This window comes from Sarcophilus harrisii, chromosome 3, assembly GCF_902635505.1.
Source record: "Sarcophilus harrisii chromosome 3, mSarHar1.11, whole genome shotgun sequence".
In the NCBI taxonomy this organism is placed as follows: Eukaryota; Metazoa; Chordata; class Mammalia; order Dasyuromorphia; family Dasyuridae; genus Sarcophilus; species Sarcophilus harrisii.
In genome coordinates this window covers 482,392,450-482,417,538 of record NC_045428.1, presented here as the reverse complement: position 1 = coordinate 482,417,538, position 25,089 = coordinate 482,392,450, and the positions used below count along the sequence as shown (strand labels likewise).

Here is a 25,089-nt window from a genome sequence, read left to right as displayed (position 1 = left end):
AAGAATTGATAGGTGAGAAGATGAGTGGAGAATAGGGAAGTATATTCTGAATAGTCCTGTTCTTAGAAGGAACATTTTTTCTTCTTCTATGAATTTTGTCTCTTATGAGCCTCCACTGATGTATTTCCCATTAATAAATCATTCACCAAGATGTGGTTAACATTAAACAAAACTTTTACAGAAAATGCGAACATATATTTACGTGATATTATACCCCCAAATTGAATTACATTCCCCACCAATGCAAAAAAAATCCCTGTGAGGAGAACGGTTATATTCTAGAAACAAAAGTGCCTGTCACTAGTAGCTTCAACTTTAACAGATGAATTCAGCTGAAGTAGTATTCTGTTCTTTTGGAGGAAAGGCAGCAACCTTTAATTTATTGACAAAACTGTTTCCAACCATGCTTCTTTGTCAGGATTCTTCTCCCATGTCTGAATAACAACAGGTTCAATTATCTTTTGTCTTCTCATCTCTCTTCTCAGGATAAGGTAGAAATATACCAACATATACTTCACCCAAGTCAAGCATAAATAATGAAAAACTTCTTCTCATGTACCGATCAGTAACTATTATTTCAGAACACTTGGCAATAATTTTAAAATTTAAAACAAACATGCCCTAAATGAGTGAATTATCATCTACTTACAATTGGAATTAGAAATTTTTTTTGTCTTTTTAAAAAATTATTTATTTTTAATACACCTTGCTTTAATGAATCATGTTGGGAAAGAAAATAAAAACAAAGGGAAAAACCATGGGAGAGAAAAAAAAAAGGAAAATAAAGAAGTTAGCATAACATGAATTGATTTACATTCAATCTTCATAGTTCTTTTTCTGGATTCAGATGACATTTTCTATCCAAAGACTATTGGGATTACCTTGGATGACTGAATAGCTAAGAAAAAGTAAGTCTTTCATAGTTGATCATGGATAAAAATTTAAGATATTTTCCACTCCAAAATATCTTCAACTTTTACAATTTAAGGGCCTTGATAAACTAGGTAGAGAGTCACAGCCTGCAGAATGAAACATGGGAAAGTCCCCTTGAGGAAAGGCCAAGGCACAGGAGCCCTGGAGATTAATTCTAGAAGAAAAAGTTGGAAGACAACACAAACAAATGTTTCTTATTTAATCCTGTTGCCTAGGGTTCATCCCAAGTGAGAGGATAGAAAGTGTTTCTGTGAGAACTCTCAATGCATTTAGAAAGAAAGAAGGACATCCTAGCATCAAACCCATTTAATACACTGGTAGCAAGATAGACAAGCTGTACAAGTCTGAATTAGATTATAATACATTTAGATGGATTCTGGCCAACCTGAACAACTGGTCTAAAGGCTGGTTAGATATTTATTTGAAAGATATAATCTGTTAATGGAATCCATACTTAATCTTACTTTTCTTTACCCATGACTTAACATAAGGCATCAATGCCATGCTTGTCTATTTGCAGATGACACCACACTACAGAGGGATAATTCATGTTTCATGCCAGCATCCAGGTTCAAAAGGTTTTGACAGACCAGAACAATGGCACAAATATTTGAAGATGAAATGTAATAGTTATAAACATTGAATAGTGTTTTTTAAAAAGGAAAAAAAAACAAAAAAAAACCCCTAAATATGCAGAGACAAGATAAAGTAAATATGCTTAGATTAAAAGTTATAATTAAATATCTTGGGTTTGCAGGAGGATTCTAATTATAATATGTATAAACACTGTGAGATGACAGACAAAACAAATGAGACAGTTTTGAACTGATAAAAGAATAAGGTGTTGAGCAAATCCATTTCTATTTTGTCCTGGTGAAACTATATCTGAACTTTTCAAGTTTCCTTAATTTCTGGAAATGTAAGCAAAGAAAAGTCAATGAAATTCCTAAAGATTACATAAGTTCGTCTGACTCCAAATCAAGCATACTTTTCATTACAACACATTGAGCACATTTAGCTAAGAGAACTGAAGATTTAAGGAAGACATGGTAGTTATTTCAAGTAATTGAAGTAAGGTTTAGGTTAAAAAAAAAAAAAAAACTTTTGGAGACTAAATTAGGAGCAATGGGTGGGAGCAGCAGGAAGATATTTTTTGGCTTGATAGAAGAAAAAACTTTCTAAAAATTAGATCTATGAAAAAGTGGAATGGGCTACATTGGCTGAGTTCTCTGTCATTGGAGATCTTCAAGAGTATTACTGCAGTGCTATAATAAAATCCTTCCCAGGTAAGGGTTGAATCAATTTACCTGACATTTCTTCTAACTCTGAGATTCTGTAATTCTGTAAAAATAGTCCCCAGATGTATAAATCCTCAGCCGAGTTTTAGTTGCACTTAGAGTGTGGGTGAATTGCTATTTTTTAGACTGCTGTGACACTGGATGGGAAACATTATTTGATACTTCCCTACATCTAGAAATTAATATAATGATGTTGATAGGAAACTTTGACTTCTACATATGAAAGACTTAATATTCATATGAAGTAGTAGCATTGTTATATTGCTCAAAATTACTCTGTCTCATTACCTTTTAGCTCTGCAGACTTTATTCTTGACTTCACCTGGAGGAAAATGCAAGAGCTGTAGACTGTATCCCTAATTGCATTAAGATGTCTGGTATTATTTCTTGAATTATAACATTGAACTGTAACAAAGTGACAGTGAGTGGCTAAAGAAAGTCTGTTGCAGACAGTAAAATTGCAATTTAATTTAATCTGCTCTACTAGATCATAATATCACTACATACATTTGCAGGTATATGCACACATATGTACATATATGCATGAATACATTTATTCATTGCTATTTAGGAAGACTGGTAAAACGATGCCTCATTAAAATTTAAACAATCTTATATCTGTATACACATATATGTGTGTATATATGTATGTGCATATGTATATGTATATATGTATGTGTGTGTATATATATATATATATATATATATATATATATATGTGTATGTATGTGTATCAAGTAGAAATTTCAGTTGAACCAGAAAAATCTAATCCATGTAGAAAGTGATGTTCTCTAAGATGATTATCATGCAAAAGGCAAGGAAAAACTCAAGAAAGGCAGCAAATCAATAGCTATGACAAACTAGAATATATTATTTCTACATCAAGGATAATTTTCACTGTTGAAAACTGTTGAGACCTATATGGAACTGGTGGTTTTTTTTTTTTTTTTTAATTATTTTGAAAAAAGTAATCTATTTATCCCAAACATTTAATTCTGTTTTGTTTATAATGCCTTATCCTGCATATCATCTTCTTACATTCTTAAATTTTTTGAAAAATATCATAAGGTTTACAGACAATTGTATCTATAATATCTTTTTGTTTTCATGCTTAAGCCTCTTAATTGACTGATCCAATAAACATGCACTAAGTACAGGCCTTTACATCATCACTATGTTCATGGCTCGGAGGCTTGCTATACTGGCAGAAGACAAGCTCTGGAAGATTTTATCAGTTGGTGTCTCTATATATGGGCCCACTGATGATCTGCATGTTTGTTACCCAATTAATAGCCTCGCTAGTGGAAACCTAGAGAAAGGCTTTTCATCAGATGAATTTTTGGTTATTGCAACCCATGGGGACTATTGTCTAAAGCAATGGTTCTCAAAGTATGGTCTAGAGAATCCTGGGGATCTCTGAAACCCTTTTAGAGGGTCTACAAATTCAATAATAGTTTTTATTTCCAATATGGTAAATGTCTATAAATATAATCCAGATAAACAAAAACTCTTTGGAGAGATCCTCAATAATTTTAATAGGATAAAGATACTGAAAACAAAATTTTGAGAACCACTGGTCTAAAGTGTAATAAAGTTATAATCTCTACCAATAGAGAGTAATTTTAATAAGAAGGGGAAATGTTTGATGTTCACTATCTTCTTTCTCTTATAAAGCCATGAATACTGGTCATGATGAACTGGAGCCAGTAAAACTTCCAGGTACACTGAAATCTACTGAATTTTTGTAAGACTGATAATATTGCTAAGTAAAAAGGGAGAGATAATTCTTTGGTGGTGAATCTGTAGTATTATTCCTCTTGGTGTGAATATAAAGATAGCATTTTTTTTTGCTGAGTTTAGCTTAAAGATTAAGTTAAAGATTTTGGAAGAAAAGTTAAACATCAAAACATGTGCATGTGCAATCTACATACTATCAAAATTCATGGATATTTTGAACAATTCAAATGATTATATATTTCCATGTATTTGTAGATTTCTTCTCTTTTTTGGAATAAAATTAAAATTGCTGCCACAGTTTGCCTTCAATTTAATTCAACAAACATACACACACACACACACACACAACACACACGCACAAATATATATTTATATTTGGTTGTGTATTACTTTAGGCTCTGGAGATTTAAATATAAGAGGTATCAAAAGAATATTTGCAAATACCTGAATTTTAAAGTTGCATATACATAAATAGTTTAGTAGTATTCACATAACTCTGATGTATTTTTAAAAATTAGATTTATTAACTATAAAGTAGATGCAAAAAATAGATATAATCTTAACAGGTGTATTTTAATTATATATATGAATAAAATTCCATAAAATATACATAATTTATACTTTAATTGTATGATTTATTATGCAATGTAGTTATATATATATATATTCAGGCATTATGCAATTTGTTCATCTTCAAGAAGGTACTTTCCAGTCTTAAGTGCTTTATTTACATTGGCATGTTACTTTCCAAGATTTATTTGCCCAGTGGATTGTAGCTTTGAAAGTCATGGAATAGCATGCATTCAACATGTACTCATTGAATTTTGATTTTATTGAACAATATGAAGAGGGTGACCTAAAAAATTCTGAGGAGGCTAATGTTTCGAGAGTTTTGCAACAGAAAATAACTTCAGAGATATGATTTATGAAGTAGAATTAACGTTCTATGAGCTAGTGATTTTGTCACTTAAAAATAAAGTCTTTATCTGAGGCCAGGGCAATATCTTACCTAGAATAAGGTATTGATACTTGTTGTGAATAGTATTTATAAATACTGTCATGGGAGACATGCAAGCAATTTCAAATTATAGAGTAAATAGTGTTCTTAATTTTTTTAAATGACAGTAAGCTTGAACAGATGAGAAAAATATGAGTATTAACAAAAGTTATTATGTTAATACAAAACCAACATCAATCATCATCATCATAATAGCTAAAATTTGTATACCACTTTAAAGTTTGCAAAGTGCTTTGTTTACACCATCTCATTTGATCTTTACAAAAGCCCTATAAACTAGGAGCTAATTTTATTCCTACTTTACAGAAGATCTGAAGCTGAGAGGGATTAAGTAACTTTTTCAGTTAAGAAGTGTCTAAGGCTAAATTCACATTCATTTCTTCCTGACTTTTTTCCCTTTGTGCAACCTATAGATGTTAAAACTTAAGATTTTGGAAACTTGCTATTTCCAGGTTTCATTCTCCAAAGAGAATTGCTTTGAGACTCTTTGGAACAAATTCTGTACAATTTGAGATTAGATTTGATCCTTAAGGGACAATTACATTTCCCATCATCTGGCATAAAGAATCTGATTTTTCTGAATACTTTTTTTTAATAAAATAAAATTTGTGTTAAAGCAACATTATAAATCTAAATAACTATTTACAATATTTGCTTTATTTTATGATTTAAAGTCTAATTATGAATCCAATACTGCATGAGAACCATGACACAATGGCACATGCATAGGAAAGTACAAAGGAATCCCTCAGAGCAATGTCCTTTATCCTAATCCAATTTGATTAATACTAAAAGCCAGACATAGTATTATCTCACAGACTAAAATGGAATCAGAAAATATTTTGGTAATATCCATTTGATTTCTTCCATCTTAAGAAGGCATTTCTAGTCTGTAATAGAGAACTTATAATCTAAACTCAACTCTGTGCATGACTTGTTATTTTCTTCAGTCAAGCAGAAAAACTAAGCACTGTAGTCTATTATTTATGCCAGCTCTCCATACAACATGGTCTAAGAGATATTTTAAATACCCTACATATGAACAATATGTAATACAGGGGAGAAAAAAAGCAAATTGGTTTAAGTCTAAAATCAAGAATTTTAAGGTTGGTCCAATTTTCAACTGCAGAATTATTAGGGAAAACAGGAGGGGAAACTGTGACACATAATACTGAAGTTCTTATGTAATTTTGGTTGCTGTGATTTTTTAAATGCTAATTCAAGCATATAACTGTATGTAGCACATGAAATTTTATACTGCAAAGGTAATTATGAGCCAACACATCCCCATTTTAAGTCTTATGATGTATAAAACTGTTTAGAAGCAAGTATTTCCAGGACAACAGAACCCAGGTACTCCAAGTGCAGACTCTGTATGCATAGTAGATTCTACAATATCATACTTCACCCTTTGCACCTATCATGTCATCTTCTATATTGTTTCTAAGTGCTGAGGCTATCTCTTGCCAGAGTGCTCAATGACTGTGAAGTGCTATATTAGGAAAGTTAGTTGCCTAAGAATACTTAATAAGGCATTTCTAAATGTTTTGTTGGATTCCTAGGTTGCAGAGCTTTAAGCCCAACCACAAACAATCCTCCTTCCTCCTCACAAATATTAAAGTGAAAAAGTCGATTGTATTTCAATAAGATCATTTTATAATCAGTGATAGTGGAGAGAAGGGATGAGATAAAAAATGACATTGCAACTTCAACATTATACTATTTGTGCCTCCAACAGTTTAATTTTATCTTGAATTTGATTCCCCTATAAAAATACTGATTATCAAGATTGAAACCTGAAATTGTTTTAATTATCAACCTCCCAAGATTATTGAAGTTTAACAAGAAGATGAAAGGGAGATAAAGGGTGCCAGTGAATCCTTCATCAATTTTCAGCTACCATTTCAAATTCCCACTTCAGACTTCAAATAAGCATGCACATGTACTTGACTAAATATACCAACTCACTAGTTGTGCAACATCCATTTTGCTGCCTACAAAATTCCACAACAATGCAGGCAATCCCAATTAGGTTCCAGCAATGTGTATGTATGTATATATATATATATATATATATATATATATATATATATATATATAATCAATATATAGCAGATACTGCATATCCATTTTGAAAACAGAGCCCACAGAACTGTTCTAGAACTACTGAACTCTAAAACATATGAGTTACTATTATTTTTCTCAATATTAGAGATTTCTCAGGACACTAGTGGCGGATAGAACCTAATGAATGGCTATAGAACTTGTCCCAGAAAGAGTTGCAGATATTTTCTACTTCTTTGTTTACAATCTCTTCTACAAGACAAACAATATGAGGAAGGGTCATGATACCTGAAGGATGACTTCTGGGTATGACATCCATCATCCACATATTCATCAATGCTTTCACTGGAGAGCTGGTCTGCAGTTATCATTTCACCAGAGTATAGTAGTTCTGCAGTATCAGTGGCATAAATTGCTCCTCCTTATGTGTGTCCTGGCCATGTTTTCTTATGTTCCTATGTATATATGAAATGGCTGTGTCCATTTTTCTTATTGATAACATGTAGACATACTATGTATATGGGTGCCCTAGGTTTATTTGGGAAATAATTTATTACTAATTTTAATTTTACTACAAATGCCTTTGCTTTGAATTAATTATATTTTGTCATTTTGCCAGTTCTGGTTGAATATTAAAGGAAAATTCTTCTACAGGGGCTAATGAACTCTGTGTTTTCATTGGGATTCGGACTCCCACGGTACCTTGAACCCAAGGTTTCCTTGTCAAGGGGATCTACCCCATGAATCATGAATGATTTCAGCTGCTATATATTATTTTTTGCACATCTGTATTCAGAATCTGTGGTTTAATATTCATGAAATGGGTATAGATTGGCATGGGGTTTGGGGGGCAGTTGTCTTATCTACAAGGCTGCTTCTTAGTAATATAATTCATAATCTTAATTTATTCATTCTGATTTTCATACATTTCTCTCCTCACTATTGATTCATTTTGGCCAAAAAGACACATGGAGTTCCAGGTTCCCTTCTCAGATAACCCTCTATCAGCTTTAACCCTGATCAAATGTGTAGAGTATTTTTTCTTTTTAAGATAGTATATACTTTTTGTTTATTTAAATTTTCTTGGGTCTAGGTTTGCCTACTTTTGGACATCCCAATGTTTTAAAACTTAATGTCAGGCTACATTATCCCTGAGTCTTAGTGAAAGACATTTTTTAATGGTCCAATCAGTCAGTTGGTCACAAGATATTAAATGCTCATTGTTTTGGGAAATTACCATTGAAGTATGGCTGACATATTATCATTTGAGAAATGACCTTGAAATTTCATAAGGCTAGTTTAGCAAAAATCCAGATTTAGGTTAGTGACAAAGAGAAGGAATGCATGGAAATTAAAGGACAGATTATAATCCTGCATATATTCCTAAAGGGCAGTTTAATGTAGTAAATAGCTGGTTTCAAAATCATAGTAACCTGGATTTATGTACTGCCTCAGACATATACTGGCTATGTCATGCCAAGCAAATCATTTCAGTATCTTATTCATGACAAGCTCATGAGAAACCTTTCCTTATCCATTCAGGTATTAGTATTCTTTCCCAAATGTCATGTCATTATTTATCTTTGTATATATATGGATAATATTATTTCCTTCACAAGATTATGAGGATTCAATGAGACAACATATGCATAGCACTTTACAAGCCTTAAAATTCTATATACATGTTCTTATTATTGTTCTTATTACAACTTACATCCTTTCCATAGAATATAAGATCCTTGAGGACTGGGACCATTTTGTTTTTGTTAATATAATCATAGCTCCTAACACAAAAGATAATTTAAAATGTTGAACTGAATGGAATTGAATATGTTATTTGTTGGGAGAGACATGAGAACAAAATCCATGTATGTATCAGAAAATAGATGCATGGCTAATAAAAAAAACCTTATGTGAAAATTTGTAGTAGATAAAATTTATCTCCCTTATTCCTCTGTCTTCCCTCAACATATTTCTTTTAAAGCTTGCACTGCTAAATGTTCATGCTGCTTACTAGCTTCTTCACTGGTGTGGGTCATTCATATTTGTCTACCATCCCTAGGCAGGGCTCCTGATAATTGATTGATGTTTTTTCTTGCTCACCATCAAAACTTATCTTTGTTATATTCCATAAGGGAACAGTGCTAAACAAATGCATGCCATTAATATAAATCTCTTCTCAGGATATTTAATGTCTTAAAGGAAGAAATGGGAATTGACTTCAGTCAAAACTTTAGTATATTGGTAGACTAGACTAGCTGATATGTTGTGGTTGTAAGATCTTTTACTACTTAAAGCTTCATGGAGATCTCTACATACAGAACCAATGAGATAGGAAAAGAAACAGGAAAGGAACAAGCATATATGTAATGTCTATTGTGTTAGACTGCTTAACACTTTACAAATATCTCATTTGATCATCAAAACAAACTTGTTTTCTCAATAGTATTTTTTTTCTAAACACCTGTAAAGATAGTTTTCAACATTTGATTTGATGAAACTTTGTGTTCAATATTTTTCTTCCTCCCTCCCCAAGAGAAAAAGCAATTTTATATAGGTTAAATACTTTTATATAAATAGGTGCAATCTTTTCAGACATATTTTCATATTTGTCATGTTATACAAGAAAGATTAGACCAAAAGGGAAAAAAAACATTAAAAAGAAAAAACAAAAAAAGTGAAAATACTATGCTTCAATACACATTCAGTCTCTATAGTTTTCTCTTTCCACCCCAAATCTATTGGAATGGCCTTAAATCATTGCATTGTTGATAACTAAGTTCATCATAGTTGATCATCACATAATTGTGTGCTTACTATGTATGATGTTATTCTGGTTCTGCTCACTTCACTCAGCATCAGTTCATGTAAATCTTTCCAGGCCTTTCTAAAATCAGCTTGTTCATCATTTTTATGGAACAATAATATTCTGTCACATTTATATACCATAACATATTCAGCCATTCCTCAATTGTATGGTATCCTCTTAATTTTCAGTACCTTGCCACTACAAAAAGAGCTGTTACAAATATTTTTGTACATGTGGGTCCTTTCTCCTTTTTCATGATCTCTTTGGCATGCAGACATTGCTGAATCAAAGGTATGCACAAGCAAACTTTCTAGCTAAATGCTGGATTACCCCCCATTTTTAAGGAAACTGAAGCAAAGGTTATGTGATTTGCCCAACATCACACAGCAGGCATTAGGTCCAGTGCTCTCTGTTCACTGCTCTACCTAGCTGCCTAGTTGACAAAGAAGAAAGGTGGCTGAATATTGTTGTGCTAATGCTGACAGTAGAAATGTGTCCTGCTGCAATACAATACAATTCTATCTTCTTAAAGGGTGATTATATCACATTCTAGTAGTTCATGATTTTAATTTTTTTCAGAAGTGATAATGATGATGAACAGTTATGGAGCCAAGATAGCAACATTTGATTCAGCCTGTTTGTAAACTTGTTTATAATTATGTGCAGTTACCTAATTGCTTAATTTATTAATGTTTTGCTGACTTTATTTTTAAAGCAATGTGTATGATTGCAGGTAAGTAATCATTTTGATGCTGGCTCATTATCATATGTTTGCATTTGATTCATCTGATTGCTGCAGGTGGAGACAATAGGTGATGCATACTGTGTTGCAGCAGGACTGCACAGGAAAAGCCTTTGCCATGCGAAGCCCATTGCCTTGATGGCCTTGAAGATGATGGAACTTTCAGAGGAAGTGCTGACACCTGATGGGAGACCAATTCAGGTAACTCTCTTAACCATTCAATGGGATGAATCTTACTGACGGGAACAAGTCATGGAGTTTCTCCATTCTTTTCAGGAGTTTAATCATGCTACCATTGAAATGAGAGACACTTAGAAATTTGCCCATAGAACATGATAACTTTTGAAGGCTTTGGTACTCTTTGGCTTTTGGTAATAAGAATAGAATTTGGATCTTGAGGTATCTTTCATTGACATCTAGGACTTTCAGTCTGCAGAACAGATGGGATTACCTGATTTTATTTCTTCCATAATTCTTTGGTGTTTTTCCATTTGAACCCTGAATGCAATTATTTTTGCTGTGGATCCTCATGGTATAAAATCCAGGTCTAAATATAAACAGCAGACAATGGGACCCCTAGCCTAACATCAGAAAGCACTGAAATTGGTGTTTTTACAGCTCAGCTAGTGATGGGCCATTCATCATTTTAATTAATGCTCAGTGCTAGGTAACATCTAGGACATACAGATTATTGGTATTCTTTGGGGGATGGCAGGTGAGGAAATCTTAGAACAGCAGTTTTTGTACTTATGGGATGAATTCATCTACCATCATTCAGGCTGGTGGTTAAACTGCAAGCAAACTTCAGGACAAACATAGTTCAAACGTACATGCCACTCACGTGTAAAAAGAAATTGAGAATAATTGTCAGAATAACTTAAGTTAATAAATGACTTTCACAAGATTTTTGCAATGGGAGACTATTTTAAAGCTTTTTTAAGGTTGAAAGCCTATTCCACAAGACTATGGTGAAATTTTCAAATTTACCATCTAGCCAGCCTTTTTATTTGGGCTCCTTTTCCATGTTTGCTTTAACCTTTACAGTAGCTATAACCCATTTATTGATTTCTTTAATCTATAGTTTACATGGTCTACAAATGGGATTCCTAGAGAACAAAACCCTGGAAATTACAACTTCCAAAGAGCTTATCAATATTATCATTTATTATATATAACATTATAAAGCTCTGACATAATGTCCTATGAATCAGATAATGTAATTAAATCCAAAGAGGAAGTTTCCATAAACATTTAATAAGGATTAAGAAGGAGAATGAAAAGTAATAAAACTATATAATAATTTTAGTATCATTACAAATGTATAATGTTTGCACAGTATTAAGTTCCTTGCCAATGTCATGATTTGTTTCTTGGTTTTGTTTTGTTTTTTGTTTTGCATTGGCTTTTCTCTGGTGTCATGGGAGCATTTCAAAACTTTGTACCTTATTATGAAAATCCGTCACCACAGAGAACTGTGTGTTGTTATAATAGAGTTGATATGTAATCAGTTGTTTGTTTTTCCCAGGATGCATGCTAATTTTCCAGGCTGTTTTAATTAGTTATTTTCAGTTACCATAAATAACATAAATAACTACTACAAACTGTGGAACTCAACCAAGCCTCAAAATCTTTTAAACACCTTTTCATGATGAGTAAAAGGGAACAATTTCCACACATTATACAACTAATCTACGGTATTTAGAGATAAACATTTTGATATTATTTCTTACTACAGGCTAGCATTCCTTAACTTGATATTTTTTTTTTTTGCTTTTTGAAAGTAACCATAACATTTTTACTAATGCATTTTACTAATGTAAGTGCTTACATAGATTATAATTCTAAAATTAATCTTAGGTCAATTCTTTAAAATCAGAATTGAGACAAATTCTGGAGACTCTCAAGAATCAGTCCAAATGACTCAGGCCCAGATGACTTTGGTCAAGATTTAACTTTTGCCAGAGGGAACTATCACTCCATTAAACTAATTTATACAATATGCTAATATTCTCTTATTCTGAAAATACCTCATTATTCCTAGTTCCTCTTCATCCCTAATTAAGGAATTTTCATTTTCTAAATTACAAAAGCTAGAAAATGAAGATGTGAACATGTCAGCAGTATATCTCCACCACAACCCACTTAAAACTTACTAGAACTAACTTTACTATCAAATTGCACAAGCCACAGCCCTCCTTTGGCCATATGTGCCAGATCTTGACATATTACTTAAAACATTGTCACATTTAGGGATAACATAGTAATTTTAAAGATTCTTTGATCATTGAATTAAATGGAAAAAAAATCAATTTGATCCAAATAAAGTGCCTACTATATGAAAATCATTGTGTTAAGCAGGCCGGAGGGAGATGTAATCAAATCTGATTCAGTTGTGTTAAATACTTACCTACCATTCAATGCATTATTAGATTCTGATGATGGAAAAAAAAAATGACACCATTCCTGGCCATGAGTAGCTTATAGTCCAGTGAGAGCATGACATGTACACTGATGGGTATAATACCAGAAGAACAAAACATGATTATGCATGATTATAGCAAATGGAGAAATCAAAATATCTCTTTAAAAATTTAAGTTGGGCCATCACATTTTAGTTGTAATGGTCAGGAAAGGTTTTTAGTTAGAGGGATGAAGCTCTCCCTTGAAAGAAGAAAACAATTTCAGTGATGAAAAGGTACAAGGAATAGTAAGTGAGACAAGAGACAACAGGTTGATTTCAATGAATAGCTAAGTCCAGGTTAGCTTGAATGTAGAATAAGAATAATATTAAATAAGATTGGAAAGATAAGTTGAATCTTAACATACCAAACTAAGTTTAGTAGGGAGCCATGTAAGGTCCAATTATCAAGGAATTCACAGCCTAGTAGGGTGAATAAGATATGCATACAAATGAATATAATTCAGGTTAAAATAGTTAATTATTTATATAGAAATCAAACATTGCTATAAGTTATTCAAGAAAAATTTGAATACTTCTAAGAAAGGAGAGAGAGAGAGAGAGAGAGAGAGAGAGAGAGAGAGAGAGAGAAGAGAAAAGAAAAGAAAGAGAGAGAGACAGACAGAGACTGAGAGACAGACACAGAGAAAGAGCTATACATATTTGGTGATAATTAGGCAATCCATCCAATTTGACTAAAACTAAGCCATAATGTGAAATAAATATGGAATAAGTAAATTGTAATCAATACATAGATGGCCTTAAATGCCAAGGCAAGAGATTTACTCTATTGACAATGGAAAACCAATTGACGTTTTTGAACATGACAGTGACACTGTCAGAAAGCTATATTAAGATAAGTAGATGTGTAGGGATGAGGAGGATAGACTGAAGTGAGCAAGAGGAGTGAAGATGAAACCAGAGCAATCAGACCATGACAAAAGTCTAGGAGATGAAAATTCAAGTGGGAAGAAGAGATCATATTATGGAAGTATAATTATTTTGTAGTTTATTGTGGCAGTCATTTTTAATTACAGCTAACTCTTCTTGATCACATTTGAGTTTTTTTTTTTTTTTTTTTTTTTTTTTTTATAGCAAAGATACTGGAGTGTTCAATCATTTCATTCTCTAGCTCATTTTACAGATGAGAAAAATGAGGCAAGTAACATTAAGTGATTTCCTCAGAGTTACACAGCTAGTAAGTGTCTAGGATAGATTTGAAATCATGAAGATGAGTCTTCCTGACTCTAGGCTCAACACTGTATCCATGGCTCCACTAACTGTACTCAGTTGGCAACTGATTGGATGTAGAAAGCACAAGCTGTTTCTTTAACTCAACATTCCATTTTTCAAATCTGTGCTTTTGTACTGTCTGTTCCCTATGCCTCCTCACCTCTACCTCTTAATTATCCTGGATTTATTTTAGTCTGAGATCAAATCTCACCTTCTTCAGTAGGCCTTTCCTGGTACTTCTATCTGTGAATGCCTCCCCCTTTCAGATTATCTTTCTTCTACACTGTATATATCGTGTATGTATCTTATAATTGTTATACTGTTTCACTCCTTTAGAATGAGAGTTCTATGAGGAAAAAGACTATTTTTACCTTTCTTTGTATTCCTAATGCTTAGTGCACAGTGTCTGGCTCTTGATGAGATCTTAATAAATGCACTCCGATTTATTTTATAATTGAATAGGATGGGGGAGTGGAAGAATAAATACAGAGCTGAGAATTTGAGATTGGCCTGATGTTGGTCACCTGGGAGAACAATTTCACCATCAAGATAAATAAAGGAATTGAGATGACTCAAACAATCCCTATACCATCAGAATGTACTACCAATCCAAATGAGCAGATCAGAAACAGATAATATTTCTTCTGTTGTTCCTGGAATCTTAATTCTGTTTTCCTTACCTATTGCTTTCCCATCATGATTTGTACTTCCTTAGATCCCTGATGTGGCCTGGGGATAGTATTTTTAACTTCCTATTAGGGACTTTAATCTCACAAATTCTTATTTGTCTTCTTTCTTTTTGCAACCATGAACTGTACCTTCTGTTCTCAAAACTATATTTTTCAGGGTCTTCTCCCAAAGAATCTTATTTCTATTGTCTATTGATCAAGTTGTGGTCAGTATAGTAATGATCTCTTTATCCCTCCTGAAGAAGACTAGAGTAACAAATGATTATTTTTATAGCCCAAAAGCCAGTAGTTCAATCTAATCCTATTCTAGCAGAGTACTGTTTTTCACCAGCAGCTGCATAGTAATTGTTTATGTATATATGTAACAATCCTCAAAGAAGAAAACATAGTTTATATCCATAAGCAGCATCTTTAGTCTCTGATTCTATTTCTGACTCACTGAAAATTTGATAGTGCATGTAAATAAATTCCAACCTGATACTGCTCCAGGAATTTGGACCTTGAAAATTTCTGTTTGGAAATTTTTACCTTATTTTTTTATTAGAATATTTTTTACTACTTTACCTAGACATTCTAGAACACTTTAGTCAGACCTTCTAGGCAAATATAGTCAGTAGATTCATGCAGGATCTCCCTCCAACTCTTTCTCAGCATTGTTTAGTCCTTCAATTATCTTGAACCACAAGCATATTGGAGAATTATAATTATGGCTTACCCAGTGCAACGCATAGACTGTTTGAAAGTCTTTGTATTATGAATAGACTGACAGGATATGATTCTTTACCAAAACTAATTATAATGAGCTAGTTGATGGAAAGGATGGAACAAGAATATTCTAATTTAATGTGGGTTCTCATAGAAGCAGTCACTTTCCTGCATTTCCACTGCTTACTGTTAGCATATTCTTTTTTTTTTTTTTTTTTTTTTTATTTAATAGCCTTTTATTTACAGGATATATACATAGGTAACTTTACAGCATTAACAATTGCCAAACCTCTTGTTCCAATTTTTCACCTCTTACCCCCCCACCCCCTCCCCTAAATGTCAGGATGACCAGTAGATGTTAAAATATATTAAAATATAACTTAGATACACAATAAGTATACATGACCAAAACATTATTTTGCTGTACAAAAAGAATCAGACTCTGAATTATTGTACAATTAGCTTGTGAAGGAAATCAAAAATGTAGGTGTGCATAACTATAGGGATTGGGAATTCAATGTAATGGTTTTTAGTCATCTCCCAGAGTTCTTTTTCTGGGTATAGCTAGTTCAGTTCATTACTGCTCCATTAGAAATGATTTGGTTGATCTCGTTGCTGAGGATGGCCTGATCCATCAGAACTGGTCATCATCTAGTATTGTTGTAGAAGTATATAATGATCTCCTGGTCCTGCTCATTTCACTCAGCATCAGTTCGTGTAAGTCTCTCCAGGCCTTTCTGAAATCATCCTGTTGGTCATTTCTTACAGAACAGTAATATTCCATAATTTTCATATACCACAATTTATTCAGCCATTCTCCAACTGATGGACATCCATTCAGTTTCCAGTTTCTAGCCACTACAAAAAGGGCTGCCACAAACATTCGTGCACATACAGGTCCCTTTCCCTTCTTTATAATCTCTTTGGGATATAATCCCAGTAGTAACACTGCTGGATCAAAGGGTATGCACAGTTTGATAACTTTTTGAGCATAGTTCCAAACTACTCTCCAAAATGGTTGGATTCGTTCACAACTCCACCAACAATGAATCAATGTCCCAGTTTTCCCACATCCCCTCCAACAATCATCATTATTTTTTCCTGTCATCTTAGCCAATCTGACAGGTGTGTAGTGGTATCTTAGAGTTGTCTTAATTTGCATTTCTCTGATTAATAATGACTTGGAGCATCTTTTCATATGACTAGAAATAGTTTCAATTTCTTCATCTGAGAATTGTCTGTTCATATCCTTTGACCATTTTTCAATTGGAGAATGGCTTGATTTTTTATAAATTAGAGTTAATTCTCTATATATTTTGGAAATGAGGCCTTTATCAGAACCTTTGACTGTAAAAATATTTTCCCAGTTTATTGCTTCCCTTCTAATCTTGTCTGCATTAGTTTTGTTTGTACAAAAACTTTTCAGTTTGGTATAATCGAAATTTTCTATTTTGTGATCAGTAATGATCTCTAGTTCTGCTTTGGTCATAAAGACCTTCCCCTTCCACAGGTCTGAGAGGTAAACTATCCTATGTTCCTCTAATTTATTAATAATTTCATTCTTTATGCCTAGGTCATGAACCCATTTTGACCTTATCTTGGTGTACGGCGTTAAGTATGGATCAATGCCTAGTTTCTGCCATATTAGTTTCCAATTTTCCCAGCAATTTTTATCAAACAGTAAGTTCTTATCCCAAAAGCTGGGATCTTTGGGTTTGTCAAAGACTAGGTTGCTATATTTGTTGACTGTTTTATCCCTTGAACCTAATCTATTCCACTGATCAACTAATCTATTCCTTAGCCAATACCAAATAGTTTTGGTAACTGCTGCTCTATAGTATAGTTTTAGATCTGGTACAGCTAAGCCACCATCATTTGATTTTTTTTTTATTAATTCCCTTGAAATTCTTGACCTTTTGTTTTTCCATATGAACTTTGATGTTATTTTTTCTAGGTCATTAAAATAGTTTTTTGGGAGTCTGATTGGTATAGCGCTAAATAAATAGATTAGTTTAGGTAATATTGTCATCTTTATTATATTTGCTCGCCCTATCCAAGAGCATTTAATATTTTTCCAATTGGTTAGATCAGACTTAATTTGTGTGAAAAGTGGTCTGTAATTTTGCTCATAAAGTTTCTGATTTTCCCTTGGCAGATAGATTCCTAAATATTTTATATTATCAGTAGTTACTTTAAATGGAATTTCTCTTTGTAACTCTGACTGTTGGATTTTGTTAGTGATATATAAGAATGCTGATGACTTATGTGGGTTTATTTTATAACCAGCAACTTTGCTAAAGTTGTGGATTATTTCTAATAACTTTTTAGCAGAATCTCTGGGGTTCTCTAAGTATACCATCATGTCATCGGCAAAGAGTGATAATTTGGTTTCCTCATTGCCTATTCTTATTCCTTTAATCTCTTTCTCAGCTCTTATTGCTGTAGCTAGTGTTTCTAATACAATATTAAATAGTAACGGTGATAGTGGGCAACCTTGTTTCACTCCAGATCTTATTGGGAATGGTTGCAGTTTGTCTCCATTACATATGATGCTTACTGATGGTTTTAAATAGATGCTGCTGATTATTTTAAGGAAAAGTCCATTTATTCCTATACTCTCAAGTGTTTTTAATAGGAATGGATGTTGGAATTTTATCAAATGCTTTTTCTGCATCTATTGAGATGATCATATGGTTTTTGTTAATTTGGTTATTAACATGGCCAATTATATTGATAGTTTTCCTAATATTGAACCAGCCCTGCATTCCACTGTTAGCATATTCTTGCTTCTGAAACTTCTAGAAGTCCAATTTCTATAGCTTCCTTGATTAAATTTAGTCATCTTATTCCCCTTAATCATCTCCAATATATTCCTCAATGTGCATTTCTCCTCCCCCTTCTGCCATTGGTCAGTACTTCCTACTGGCTATATTTTTATGGAGAGCCTCAGCATAGCCTGGTTGCCTTCATTCCCCTCCTGTCTTAACATCTTTAGACTTCAGAACTAAATCCCCTCTTTTCAGCTTCTTCTTGCATCATTTCTTCTTCCATTAGAATGTAAATCCCTCAAGAGAAGTGATTTTCTTTCTTGCTTTTATTTGTGTCTTCAACATTTAGTATAATCCATGAAATGTTATAAGTGCTTAATAAATTCTTATTGTTCTTTTCTTCTTTTGGCTCATGAAGGGGTCAGGATATTAGATTAGGTAAGGGAACCTGGTTTGGATATTATCTCTGTGACTTCATGCAAGACATTTAGTCCCTTTGTCTTTAGTTACTTCATGAATAAAAAAAAAGACGTTGGACTAGGTGACCTCTTTTCTTATTATGCCTTGGGATAAATCCTCCAATCCTAGGGCCACATTTCCTAGGAAATTTATAGTAGAGAGAAACTGTCTTGGGGTCATTACTTAGGTACTTTTCTTTCTACATTTGCTTTCTAGGAATTTCCATATGAACATTTTTTCCTGCTGATAACCATCTTGTGATTTCTAGGTAGAGAAGAATAGATAAGTTTTTGGGGAAAAGCTGATGAATCAGTGCCAGATATGCAAATTATTACGTGAGTCAGTCAAGTGTAGATGTCCAAAGGCAGTTGGAAATGTGGTTCTAAAGTTTAGAGAAGAATTAGAGGATAGAAATGAACATGAGAGAAGTCTGTGTGAGATGACAATGGAAGCCATAGGAGTAGGTATATTACCCAGGAGAGATAATATATGGAAGAAAAAGAAGGGTGACTGGGGCATATCCTTGGGGGTTACTCATCCTTTAGAGATGGTAGTAAGGAAGAGGACTTCTCTATTGTACATTTTTTAAAGTGATGGGTACTGGATAATAATAAAGATTCTTAGACCTGAAGAGAAATTAAAAGTTATCTGCTCCCCCTCCCACTATATATATATGGAAACTGATGCCTAAGGAGGCAAAATGATTCATTGAAAATTACATCATTAGTGACAGAGTATGGACCCAATCCTTGATCCCTTGACTCGAACCCTCATTCTGCCACACAACTCTTTCTCTGTCATGTTATTCCTTAGTTGAAGTATTAAAATGCAGAGAACAACTTCCCAAACATATTTTTGCAGGAAGGACCAAAGCTCATTTTCCTGCCATTGATCATTTTGAATAAGATTAAATTAAGGGACACTCTCACCATTAAGTCCAAATAAATTTTTCATTTTCATTTTATTTTTTGCCTCTAATTTGTGATTATTTTACAAAGACTTTCTATGTGTTTTGTAATGAGAGTATAAATTCAAGCCAACTGCATTAGTTAAAAAGGAGTACATTTAATAAAGTAGGTCAATTGCCATGGTTATATGATGAAACAGAGTTAAAAGACAATATATAATCATATTGTAATACTAATGTGCTCCACAATTTCAATTGCAATCAGGAAAATTCTAAAAATTTCAATGAAACACCTCATTCAGACATACTTTCTATCATGAATTATATATAATATTGAATTAAATTGTAATTCACTAATCTTCAGTTTTCACTAATGAGTTGATAGGGATATTTTTTTTTAAAGATTATACAATGATTCTTCTCAAATCACTTTTCCCATAGCTAATTTTATTTACAAAGAGAAAATGATGTCATGTTATTATTTAAAGGAATTTCCCTTCCAGGAGTAATTGCAATGCTCAACCATCCTTCTTGAGTATTATAGCCTAAAACTCTGTTTAGAAATTAGTAACTAATTGTTTAATCACTTGATTAATTTTGAATGATTTCTTTGATGGATTATTTGTGGAATTTTAAGTAGCACACATTTGTTTTCTTCTTTGAGATGTCAACTCTAAAATGAGAGCTACAATAAAAAGGGAAAACATAAATTAATTTTAAGAAATGCTTTTGAATCTTTTTGGGTCTAAACCTGTGATATTATCAGTGTAAAGATTTTCCAATATGGAAGTTCTCATCACTGATGCAAATTTGAAATTTATCTACAGCTTAGAGTATTTATAGTCATAGGAAGTAGCCTGCAATGTTGGGACCTTATGTGATTTATCTATGATCATAAAAATAACATTTTTAAGAGCAGAATTTGAACTCTGATAGCAATCCCCTAATTCCTGATTTTTTTTCCTTTTATACTACATTGGAATAGTAGATAACACTAATAAAGCAATTTAAGATTTACAGAGTATTTTTGTATATGTTATCCCATTTGATCTTCACAACAACACTATGAAATGATGCTATTATAATTCCCACTTTACAGGTGAAGAAGCTGAGTCCTAAAGAAGGTAAGTGACTGGATGAGGTCACATAGCTACCTAATTATCTGAGGCAGGATTTGAACTATGTTCCTGACTCTACATCCAGTACTTAACCTATTATACTGTACACCTGCCTTAATAGTTTCATTTCTGTGACACTGAACTTTCTTCTATATTTTTTCTATAAACTTTCTGAATTTTTATTATACTCTTCATCCAGATATTTCAACTTTCTATCATAAATGATATATAATGTGATAAATTAAATTGTAGTTCATTAAACTTCAGATTTCACTAATGAGCTGATAGAGGTATTTTTTAAGATTATAAAATGATTCTTTTCAATATAAATAAATCCTACAAACTTCCTCTCTTTCTACAGCAGGAACTTTTAGAAGCCAGATTACCTTTTCCAGGTACTTTAGTAAACTGTTAGGTTTATTCTTATACTAATTAAAAGAATTTGTAAATATTACCTTATGGAATCTACATGTAGATTTATTTCATTACATTCTTTAAGTGTTTTTATATGATTCAAATGAACATATTTTATTTATTTATTTATTTATTATAATAACTTTTTATTGACAGAACCCATGCCAGGGTAAATTTTTTTACAACATTATCCCTTGCACTCACTTCTGTTCCGATTTTTCCCTCCCACCCTCCACTCCCTCCCCTAGATGGCAAGTAGTCCTATATATACTGAATATGTCTTAGTATATCCTAGATACAATATATGTGTGCAGAACCAAACTGTTCTCTTGTTGCACAGGGAGAATTGGATTCAGAAGGTAAAAATATCCGGGAAGAAAAACAAAAATGCAAACAGTTTACATTCATTTTCCAGTATTTTTTCTTTGGGTGTAGCTGCTTCTGTCCATCATTGATCAATTGAAACTGACTTAGGTCTCTTTGTCAAAGAAATCCACTTCCATCATAATACATCCTCATACAGTATCGTTGTTGAAGTATATAATGATCTCCTGGTTCTACTCATTTCACATAGCATCAGTTCACATAAGTCTCGCCAATCCTCTCTGTATTCATCCTTCTGGTCATTACTTAATAGAAAAATAATATTCCATAACATTCATATACCACAATTTACCCAAGCATTCTCCAATTGATGGGCATCCATTCATTTTCCAGTTTCTAGCCACTACATACAAGGCTGCCACAAACATTTTGGCACATACAGGTCCCTTTCCCTTCTTTAGTATCTCCTTGGGGTATAAGCCCAGTAGTAGCACTGCTGGATCAAAGGGTATGCACAGTTTGATAACTTTTTGGGCATAATTCCAGATTGCTCTCCAGAATGGTTGGATTCATTCACAACTCCACCAACAATATATCAGTGTCCCAGTTCAAATGAACATATTTTAAAAGGATGTAAATTATTCATGTAAAGGACCCAAAGCTAGACTTCTACAGAAAATATGGTATCTATGTATTCTCTTCTGTGACCAAAGACTGCCAGTATATATAATTTTTTCAACTTCCTTGCAGTTAGTAGGGGGTGAGTGGTTCAAAAGTGTCAGTAGGTCTATTTATGTTATTATTTTTTTATCAGAAAATGGCTCAAATAATTTGTTCTATTGGTTGTTTTTCTGTATAAAGCTAAAAGAAATTAACAAAGTTCATCTCGAAGAACAAAAGATCAAGAATTTCAAGAGAATTAATGAAAAATGCAAATGAAGGTGGACTATCTTAAAAAGCAGCATTCATCAAAACCATTCGATACTGGCTAAGAAATAGAATAGTTGATCACTGGAACAGGTTAGGTTCACAAAATAGTCAATGATTGTGGTAATTTAGTGTTTGATAAACCCAAAGACCCCAACTTCTGGGATAATAAGTCATTATTTGACAAAAATTGCTGAGAAAATTAGAAAATAGTATCAGAAACTAGGCAATGACCAACACCTAACACCCTATACCAAGATAAGATTGAAATGGGTTCATGATTTAGACATAAAGAGTAATAGTATAAGCAAATTAGAAGAACAAAGGATAGTTTACATCTTGGATCTGTGGAGAAGGAAGAAATTTGTGGCCAAAGAAGAACTACAGTACCTTATAAAATGCAAAATGGATAATTTTGATTATATTAAAGTTTTTATACAAACAAAATGCACTATAAATGCATATATAAAGGACTATATAAATCTTAGCTGTTCATAGAGCTTATGATCACACTAACTTTTTGGCTGCCATGTTATGTTATTGACTCACTAAGTTTGCATTCCTTTGAGTCCCACAGATGCTTTTTTTGTGCAAAACATTGTCAATCATGCCTTTCCTATCTTGTACTCAGTTTTTATGCCTTCAGTAGCACTTTACATTTAGTGACATTCAGTTGAATTTTATCCACTTTGACACTGATACATTATTGGTGGAATTGTGAATGCATCTAACCATTCTGGAGAGCAATTTGGAACTATGCTCAAAAAGTTATCAAACTGTGCATAACCTTTGATCCAGCATTGTTATTACTAGGCTTATATCCCAAAGAGATCTTAAAGAAGGGAAAGGGGCCCATATGTGCAAAAATTTTTGTGGCAGCCCTTTTTGTAGTGTCTAGAAACTGAAAATTGAATGGATACCCATAAATTGGAGAATGGCTGAATAAATTGTGGTATATGAATGTTATGTAATATTATTCTGTAAGAAATTCTGATAGATGTGGCCTTCTTCAACAATGAAATGATCCAAATCAGTTCCAATTGTTCAGTAATGAAGAGAACTAGCTATACCCTGCAAAATAACTATGGGAAATGAGTGTGGACCACAACATAGTATTTCCACTCCTTCTGTTATTGTTTGCTTACATTTTTTTTTCCTTCTCAGGTTATTTTTGCCTTTCTAAATCCTATTTTTCTTGTGCAGCAAGATAACTGTACAAATATGTATACATATATTGTATTTAACATATTTAATATGTATTGGAATGCCTACCATCTAGGCGAGTGGGTGGGGGAAGGAGAGGAAAAGTTGGAACAGAAGGTTTTGCAAGGGTCAATATTGAAAAATTATCCATGCATGTTTTGAAAATAAAAAGCTATAAAAAACAACAAAGGACAAATAAAAAAAATTCTTGACCCACTTTTTAAAAAGTCAGTTATCCAATACCTACTTTCTCACAGCTTTGTGTCTTTTACAAAGATGGTGCACATACCATCTATTCTTTCATTTGAGTCAATGATTACTATCTTAAACAGGGCAGGATAATCCACAAGATTTCTGGGACGCTGCACTACAGACTGCCCTTCAACTTGGCACAGATCCATTGACAAACCTTTATAATCCTGCCAAATTGAACTAAACTATATGCCATCTCTTACCTATGCCTGGACCCTTCTTACTACTATATCTTTCCTCAAGTTCTTTGCTTTACCTCTGTTATTTTTATGAAGCACAGGGCTCTGCACATCTTTGTTGGACTATTAAATATCCAGAATGATGATTCTGAGTAATTAAAAAAATTATTTAGTGCTATTCTTTATCATCCATATTTAAAAGTTGGGAATTATAATATCCTTTTAAAATATTAACATTCAAAATTACAATTTTGAAATTATTCATATGTATGAAAGAGGCAAATTTTGATTATTTGGAAAAAAACTAAATATGTATAACACACTTCCCTCTCATTGAGGCAGGTCAGCAGATAGAATGCTGTCCCTGAAGTCAGAAAAACCTGAGTTCAAATCTGGTTTTAGATACTTATTAGCTGTGTTATCTTGGGTAAGTCATTTAATAGCTATCTGCTTCAATTTTCTCAATTATAAAATGATTATAACAGCAGTGCCCTTTTAGGGATTTTGTAAGGATCAAACAAGATAATATTTATAAATAATGTTTAACACAATGTCTAGCACATAGTAGATATTATATGAATGGTTGTTTATATCCTCCTTTCTATTGTTGGATGAATTGAGCTATTTGGTGTACCATCAATAGAACATTGAAAGTACTTATTGAGAATGGGTGGCTCTACTGATCATTTTGTAATATGACTTACTATTTAATTATCATAATTTCCCAGTGACTAAGATAAATGTGACCATGAAAATACCAACATATTGATTTGAAACTTTCTCATTCATTGCATTTAAAGGACACTATTTCATTTAAGTTTTGCATTTCATCTTTCATTGTCTCTTTATTAA

At 32.8% G+C, this 25,089-nt stretch overlaps 1 protein-coding gene across 1 annotated transcript in view; it reads left to right on the top strand.

Moving 5' to 3' along the window:
* Positions 1-25,089, top strand: part of GUCY1A2 (guanylate cyclase 1 soluble subunit alpha 2) — a 430,164-nt gene that overhangs the window by 285,061 nt on the left and 120,014 nt on the right. The window contains exon 6 of the mRNA XM_031961090.1: positions 10,659-10,802. Within this exon, the coding sequence (XP_031816950.1) occupies positions 10,659-10,802 (144 nt within the window). The remainder of the gene's footprint in view (positions 1-10,658; positions 10,803-25,089) is intronic.